The sequence below is a fragment of the Phalacrocorax carbo genome, chromosome Z (genome assembly GCF_963921805.1).
Source record: "Phalacrocorax carbo chromosome Z, bPhaCar2.1, whole genome shotgun sequence".
NCBI lineage: Eukaryota > Metazoa > Chordata > Aves > Suliformes > Phalacrocoracidae > Phalacrocorax > Phalacrocorax carbo.
Genome location: NC_087548.1, coordinates 10985563 through 10994019, shown reverse-complemented (window position 1 = coordinate 10994019; position 8457 = coordinate 10985563). Strand labels below are relative to the sequence as shown.

The 8457-nt window shown below is 49.0% G+C and overlaps 1 protein-coding gene across 1 annotated transcript in view; it reads left to right on the top strand.

The window, feature by feature from the left end:
* The first annotated feature begins 572 nt into the window (after positions 1-572).
* LOC104046983 (aquaporin-7) overlaps positions 573-8457 on the top strand; it is a 10056-nt gene continuing 2171 nt past the window's right edge. The window contains exons 1-5 of the mRNA XM_009507228.2: positions 573-692; positions 3865-3991; positions 5278-5415; positions 6156-6274; positions 7666-7883. Coding sequence (XP_009505523.1) covers positions 603-692; positions 3865-3991; positions 5278-5415; positions 6156-6274; positions 7666-7883 — 692 coding nt within the window. The 5' untranslated portion in view covers positions 573-602. The remainder of the gene's footprint in view (positions 693-3864; positions 3992-5277; positions 5416-6155; positions 6275-7665; positions 7884-8457) is intronic.

Here is an 8457-nt window from a genome sequence, read left to right as displayed (position 1 = left end):
AGGTGCATCCAGCAAGAGCAAATATTCAACCTGAAGCAATGCTCAAGGCATTGTGCTCTTCCTAGCTGCAGGCAGAGGTGCACAGCAGCTCCAGGCAGAGTACCAGAGCATCCTCACCGCAGGCTGGACATCCAAATAGTCCTGCAAAGAACATGCAAAGGGTCCTAATCCCACCTGTTAAAAACCAATGGCACCAAACCACCAGTCAATGTGTTACAATGCAGAGCATAGCAAAAATTGCTGTTCAGTTCCTGTGGAAAAGGTTATACAGAAAGACAGGCTTTAGGAGCACACCAAGGCTACTTACAGCTCCACCTCTATGGAGGTAGGCTGCTCCTGGGCAGAGGCACAGCATTCTCAATGCCCTGCTAGCCAAAATATTGCAGCCTTTTCATATAGTTTTAAAAGGATGGCATGTGTGTGTGGGAAGACTTTGAAGCTAGCTGCTACTTTATTGGCTTGTTCATTGTTAACCAAATGAATGAAGGTGTCTGGGGGTGAAGGGAGGATGCCAAGTTTCAAAGGGCAACTTAGCTCAGCGCAATGAAGTGTGCTGTCACAACAGGAGCTCCTGTGGCTGCAGACTGGAGCCAGAGAGCAAAATGCTGGAGAAGATTCAGAAGGCGCTCAGGATTCGTAGCAGCACTGTCAGGGAGCTGCTGGCAGAAGCACTGGGGATGTTCATCCTCATGGTAAGGAGGAGACGGGCCTAGACGAGTGTGTCTGTGCCTCTGTGTGTGTGTGTGTGCGCACATAGTGGGTGAGAGGGCAAGAGTTTGCAGCAGCAATTTGTAAGGTCAATGGTTTCCTACCACATCCTAAGGGTTTCTCAGCAGCTGGTCATCACTGCTCACCCCTCTGCTCTGGTGGGGTGGCAGCTTCCCATCAGGCAGACCGTCTGCCAAAAACCTTCTGGAGGAAAAAAGCAGTGTGGAGGGAGGGAAGTGGGTGATTGGAAGAGGGTGAAGCAGGTGAAGATGAGCTGCTGTTTCAGTTCTTTTCTAGGAGAAAAGTGAGGAAGACTCTTGGAATGAAAACAAAGAACGGTGTCTGGTCAGACGGGGCAAAGCAATGCTTGTGCCAAACCCCCTGAAAGATCCTGTCCAGTGAATTGAGGCTTTTCTTCCTGCTGTGCCAGAGGCGATGGTGTGGTTGGGGGGTCCTGCACAGCTTTGGGGAGCAGGCTTTGACTCTTCTACCACTGACAGCCTCTGTGAAATGAGAACAGCATTCATCCATCTTCCTCTTGGGGTTGCCAGGGTAATGAACACCTGTGAAACTCTCCGGAGCCACAAACAACAATTAGGAAACTTAATTACCAGGTGTAAAGCATGCCAGGATTTTGCTTTCTGTTTTCTTATAGTGGCAAATAAACAGTGCTTAACCTAATCATACAGAAACTCCCCCCTTGCCTGAGGGATTTGTTTTACGCAGAAAAAGCAAAGTGGTTTTGAGCTCTCAGGCTGCTTCGGAAATATTTGTGGAGAAGGCAAGGAAGGCTTTCCAGTCAGAATTGATCCCTGGTGGGCATGAGGTTCCTCCTGGGACCAGACCCTTCATGTGTTGGACCAACATAGCAAAATGAGATCCTCCCTCTGAAAAGGACCATTAGCTGTCTGTGCCAACTTACTACACCTGGACTTAGCTTGCAAGCACTGTTGGGCTGAGGGAGATGCTTTGGACTGGACAGAGGCTGGCGTGGAAGGGCTGGGGATAATTCAAATAATTCATACTTGGAGATTTGCACAGGAGGGAGATAAGATTTGTATAAGCATGGGGACCTTTTGACACAGCTGCCTATACACAGATAAAGGCGTTTATTTTAAAGGGCAATAACTGCACGTGCAAAGGATGCTTGCTTTTTATAACATTTTATTGCAAATCCAGCTCCTTGAAGTTCACTCCTTACTACGCAGGTAGTTTTCCATGCATTGGAAGTCAGAGTACAGACATCGTGACTCCTCACTTGATAAAGATCAAGTTCAAGGCAGTTCTGCCAGAGCTGTCTCTGGGAAGCAGCATGAGAAGGACACTTTTCTCTGCTAGGATTGAAGCCTGCAGATCACATTGGCTTCCCTCACTGATCTCCACTAGGGAATAGAGTAGGAGGAAGGATGCTGCACACGGACTGCCATCAAGGACTGGCCACAAACAGCACCCAGCATCCAACTCTTTTGCAGCCTCCTGCCCCTTACTGAAGCCGGGAATGTGCTGGATGCATCTCTGGGATTCCTGGATGGCTGTTATTTGGATGATACCACTCAGCCAGAGCCTCTTGCTTTAATGGACAGGCAATGTTCATAAAGGAGGGAACCAGGCAGTGGGAGTAAAGAGCACAAGGAGTAGGGAGGCAGTTAAAAAAAAGGCTATTTTGGGATTGTGAGAATAGAGGAGGAGCCCAGAGGTTTGGATCTGTGCTGAAAAACAGATTCTCTGGCCCGTCCTGTGGTCTTTTGAGGACAGTGCTGTTCAGCTGCAACATCCATGTCTCCTGCCCTGCACCCCTCTCTCTGCACCTGCACGCTGTCCTGCAAAACCTATGCTTCATGCATTTGGTTTCTCTTGGATGTAGCTTTTGAAAAGCTCAGGGATGAGCTGGCAAAATTTTTATACAGGCATTGCAGATGCTGGGGGATGTCCCAGACACTGCTTTTTGGGGCTTTTGCTGAGGCATCCATTCTGCTGAGGCAGACTGAAAGAAGGGCTCACACCATGCAGGCTGTAGCTCCCTGCAGAGCACAGAGTGTATATGAGCGAGATAAGAACAGCGTATTTGGGGAACAGGGTTGTGCTTGTTATGCCTGAAAGTGAAGAGGGAGAGGGGATACATGAGATAAAATTTGCATCCAGGCAGAGCAGCCAGTAAAGATCTGAGTCAAAACAGGACAGGCCAGAGCAGAAGTTTAGAAGATACTGACTTTTTGTCTTGAAGGTGTATATCACCCTGGATAAACATTGGCGCAGGCCAAGGAACAGATACACTCTCCATGCCCTAAGTAGTCTGCAAGGCAGAGACCTCAAGAGAAGCTTTGTCCTTCTCCAGTTTTCAGTGTAAGAAGTGTGCAAAGAATTGATTTTTCCACCCTCTGACCACACTAAAAAATGAAATAGAGATTACTTTCAGGGCAGAGCAATTTCTTGAATATGTCTTTTCCTCCTGGAGAGCGCTTAGTTTTCTTTCATTTTTTAACCTGGCTCCCCTTTAGTCACTATAAAAATATTGAAACTTTGGCTGTTTTCAAACTGAAAAGTATCAGTGTATTCAAAATTAAAATATTCAAATTGAAAGTATTCTATGCTGAAAGGAAAAGTCAAACCAGAACTTCCTTCCTTGTTTTTTTGCTGGAATAAGTTCCCAAAATTAGAGTCGAGTTTGGGAAATAGCTACATGCTGCTCAAACTACATTTTCAGTCAATAAATTGCACACCAGGAAAAGAAAGAGAACAAGAATTTGCCCACCCTCCTTCCATCTCACTTGGGCACTGCCTCTGGGTGGTCTGTGGTGATGCTGCCCTGGCTCATGTCCCTGGCTTCAGGCGCAGATGCCCTTACCACAGCTGTGTGAGTGATCCCAGTTGAGCCCGAGACCTTGGTGCGGGTGTCTGGGGTTTGCCTCCCTTGCATACAACGCAGATCAGCATGTCCGGTTTGGTGTGATGGTCACCAATGAAGAATAATCCAGTTAGCCGTTCAATTTTTGCAGAGGAGGGTCATTCCCACTTCATCTCCTGACCATGGGCACCTTAGAGTATTCCTGTCTTTGGGAGTTTATTAATATTGCAGAAAAAGCAACAAAGCAGCTCAGTCCACCACAGCAATAACACTACTTTTAACACTCCTTTCTATCTTTTTCCATGCACTAGGTCTTTGGCTTGTCTTCTGTGGCACAAGTGGTATTAGGAAGAGGAGACTTCGGGCAGCATCTGAGCGTCAATCTGGGATTTGGCATTGGTGTTACCTTGGGCATCCACGCGGCTGGAGGAATCTCTGGTGAGCAGGGCACTTGAGCATAGGACATCTCTATGTCCCTTTGTGGCCACATAAATGTTGATGGCAAAAATTATAGCCACATATGTCAGAGGCCGCAGGAGTGGGCTGCGGAAGGGCAGTGTACTCACCAGAAAAAAAGGCAGTCCTAGGGTCCCCAAGCGAGCAGAGCAGGTCTGGTGACCGTAACCAGGTCAGTCTTGTGACACAGTGATCACAGCCAAGACCAGAGGGGGGTCAGGTCTGAAGTCAAGCCAAGGAGTTGTGATGGTGTGGCAAGGTCAGGAGGAGCAGAGGACAAAGCAGGCATAGCACGCTTACAGTATGCTGACCCCAAACGTGTGCCCTGAGCTGTGACGGGGCAAGTGGGACAGGGAGAGCACCAGAGGTTCAGCCATCCCCTCCTGTTGTGGTCAGCAGAGCCAGGTTTCAGCAGTGCCCCTGTTAGGCACTTGGGATATGACATCATTGTCTAAGGAGACAAGGAGCTCTGAAAACATGCTGCCAATCTGACCCATGGGAAAGTAAATAATTTATTGCAAATATGAGCTTACTGCTGATGCTGCAACAAGGAACGGTGTGCAAATTTTCTCCTTATCACCCACACCCATACACACATGCCCCACGTGAACTCAGGAGGTGGTGTTCCAGGGCCACAGCATGGAATCTCTCACATGACAGAGTATTACCTTTGCCTTGTGCAATTTCTGCATTCATTTGCACCAAGAGAAGAGATTAAGGGCTCTAGCTGGCAGAAAATTAAAGTAAAAATCCTTGCTCTTGAACTGTCGGAGCAGAGATGTCCAAGGCTGGGGCTGCTTGGAAAATTTTTCCATGAAAGCAGTCAGCTTGCAGTCAATCTGTCCTTTTGGTGCTGGTGCAGATGTCCTGGGGAAAGTGGGCTGAGGAAAGCAGGTCCCTACTGATATTTGAGATGGAGCTGATTTGCTGAGTGCTGGGAGGTGGGAGGAAAGGTCTCAGCTCAGCCAACATCAAGATGGCTCTGGAGCCATCTTCAGGGTTCACTCTGATAGGTGAGATGACTGAGGCAGCCTGTGGTCTACAAAGAGTAAAGCAGAGGTTGTCTAATCTTTAGAAGACTAAAGCTAGGGGCTTTCTGCCCTGAACCATTCAGCTGCCCAGGGAAAACGGGTCAGTTTTCAGCCTGTGCAGGAGGGAGAGTCTTGGCGTTCTGGAGCAAGGTCTGGGTGCTTACGGTGGGGTGTGGGGCGTGCTCTAAAGCTGCTGCTACAGGGTCAAGGCCACTCTCTTTTGCTGTGATTTTGCAGGAGCTCATCTGAATGCTGCCATCACCCTCACACACTGCATTTTAGGAAACCTCCCCTGGAGAAAGCTCCCAGCTTATCTGATCGGCCAGTTCCTGGGCTCCTTTGCAGCAGCAGCCACTGTCTTCGGCCTTTACTATGGTACGGTTGCGTCTTTATCACAGGGGTTGCTCTGGGCACCATTTCAGTCTTAATTTGCAGTCCTACAAAATATTTCTTCTTACAGTATCCAGGATGACGTCTGGTTGAGGATGGTGAGCTCCTGGCTTTTAGGACAGACCTTCATAGCTCAAGGCCAGAGCAGGGTGCAGATATAGCTGGGAGGGATGTGCAGCTCCTGTAGGACACAGTTCCTTTTGCTCAGGGCCTTCCCATTGCCAAAACATGCCCTCAACTCAAGGCCAGTAGCTGCACTTTTTCAGCGTTTTGTTTCCAGGGTCTGCAAAAGCTTGAGTTAGATGGACTACCATGTATTAGGTACAGCTGGAGCTCTGTGGGGTTCCGCTGGTCTTTGGAAAACAGGACAGCAGTCATCCGTGGTTTTGAGCTGTGAGCAGAGGATCCACCACCATGGCCCCAGTGTCTCAGTCTCTGAGGGGCAGAGGGATGGAGGCCTCCAGTGCATCCAGAGCATCCAGCCTGCCCCAGGCTCCCAGAGCAGGGACAGGGAGCTGGTAGGTGTAAGGAAGCAATTGCAGACCGAAATCTGAGGGTAACAGATTATTGGTGAGGTCATGTCCTGCGAGGGGTGTGTCACCTACTCTGTATCTCCCATTGCCTCACTTCCTCTTGGTGTCCGTGCTGGCTGCAATGGGTGGACTTGCGTATGTGCCATGTGGGATGAACTCTGTGCTAACTCCCATAATTCCCATTTCTCCTAGATGCTCTGTATGACTACACCAAGGGGAACTTTACAGTGACAGGACCCACAGCCACGGCATCAATCTTCGCCACTTACCCTGCTCCCTATGTATCCTTGGTGGGGGGCTTCTTCACAGAGGTCAGTAGGGACTGCTGCAGTGTGCTAGGAGAAGGTGGGTGGTGCTGTAGGTCTGCTGCAGGGGACTGACAGCCCTACACATGCAGACACAATCACAACCTCTACTCCAAGGAGCCCACTGTGTGGGTGGGTGCCTGACAGGTAGGATCCAAGGCACCTTGCTGGCTGAGCAAGCCTAAAAGATAGCATCTGCAGGCTCCTCTGCAGCTTGGTTTGAGTGCCTCCAAATATCTTCCCAGCATGCAGCCCAAGCAGTGGGAACTGAGAAGCTGAGCTGTGTCAGAATTATCTCCCCTGGGATCTGGGCAGTTCCCTGAACTGTCCTTCCTCATTTTGGATGCTATACCTGCTCCACACTCCCAGGCAGCTCTGCTGGCTGCCAGTCACTGGCACAGAGGGTCTGGGTCTGTCCTCATATGAATACAGCCTGTCTGGATTGAACCTTTAGAGTTTGAACAGTCCAATTTAGGCTGTTTACAGTTGATTCCCAGCATACAACACAATTTTCAAATGCCCAGAAATAGGAAGGGGGTGCTTCAGGGCATGTGGAGCACTGGGACATTGGAGAGGAAGATTCACTTCCAATTCAAGTCTGAGGAAGCCCGTCCTTTTGTCTCTGAGCTGACAGAACTCTTGCCTGGGCATGATGAAGTGGACAGTGAGAGCTGGAGAGCCTGCAGGTGGGAACCTGATCACTCAGCCTGCTGTGGAGCATGCATTGTCTTTGCTGTACAAGAAAGTAAATGGCAGTGACAGTGCATTGCCAAGAGCTGCAGGGTTGCTGCTTTTGCTGGCATCTCTGCAAGAAGTCCAGGGCTCTCCAGCTGCATTTTCTGAAGCAGAAAGAGACAGGAGTCATCACCTCTATTCAAACCACAGTTCCTGACATGTCGCGCACTGCAGATCTCCAAATGCTAGCAACGTACTGTCACAGATGGGTGATGTGGTTTCCCAGATGAGAACCTGGTATCTGCTTTTAGTCCTGAAAGGGCTAATGCAACAGGCTATATAGAACATCACTCCCTCTAGGGAGGATCAGATTTGTCTTGTTAGCAGTTTGTTATGGCTCTGCCTCTGTTAGACAAAATTTACTTAAAATAATCCATGTCCCTAACTTGAAAGGTGGAGGGATAGGACAGTGCTGAGATGTCTGTATCCATCCTAAAGCATTTTTGGTGATGAGGTGGAGATGTTATTCTTGGGAAGTGAGTCAAGACTTTTCTTTAGTCCACCTGTGAGGAGGCAATACCATTGGGGTCCTCCCTGACTTGATAAGATCATGAATCCTACCTGCTCTTCCATTCTGGGAAGTCCCTTCCTCTCTCCTGAGCAGGATCCTTCTACCTTCCTCATTCTCTCTCCTGACTGTTCCCCCTTTCCTGCTCCTGCAGTTTACAGCAACAGTGATGCTGCTTCTGGGCATTCTGATTATCCACGATGAGAAAAACAATGGAGCCCTGAAAGGCACGCAGGCCCTGCTCACGGGTATCCTGGTCCTGGGCATTGGCCTGGGGATGGGGATGAACACAGGCTATGCCATAAACCCCTCTCGGGACCTGCCCCCCAGGCTCTTCACGGCAATTGCTGGCTGGGGAACGGACGTCTTTACGTGAGTGACCTGTTTTGCTTTTACACTGCTCAGCTCACAAGGAGAGGAGATAAGCCCCAGATAAAATGGTCATGAAGCCTTTATCTTTGCACAAAGTGATGGTGTCACTGCAGATCATGTTCTCCGTTTTTAGTGTTGTGCACAGAGGAGCCCTGTGCATTATGCACCCAAAATTTTGGGTACACTAATTCTCCATCATGGGATTCATCTTGACATTCAGATACCTCAGTCTGGGCACCAAATTGGCTGCCAGTTAGCTGGAGATCTACCTGGTTGTTGCAGTGACTGGCGAGCCAGAGAGCGATTTAGCTCACCTGAAGGCAGGTACTTACAGCTGGACTGCTGTATAGCACTCCTAATGTCTGAATCTGGAGATGAAACCCTGCCTTTCCCTATCTAGTAAGATGGTGCTATGCTGTGGCTTTTACCATGGTAAGGGCATTAGTAGTACTCTATCCTGGCTACCCATTTTCACTAGATTTCCAGAAAATATCTTTGAAAGCTTGGTAGAGGAGATGCAAGTGTTATTGGAAATGGGAAGGTAGAAGTGTGTGTGTGTCTGGCTGGCTATTTC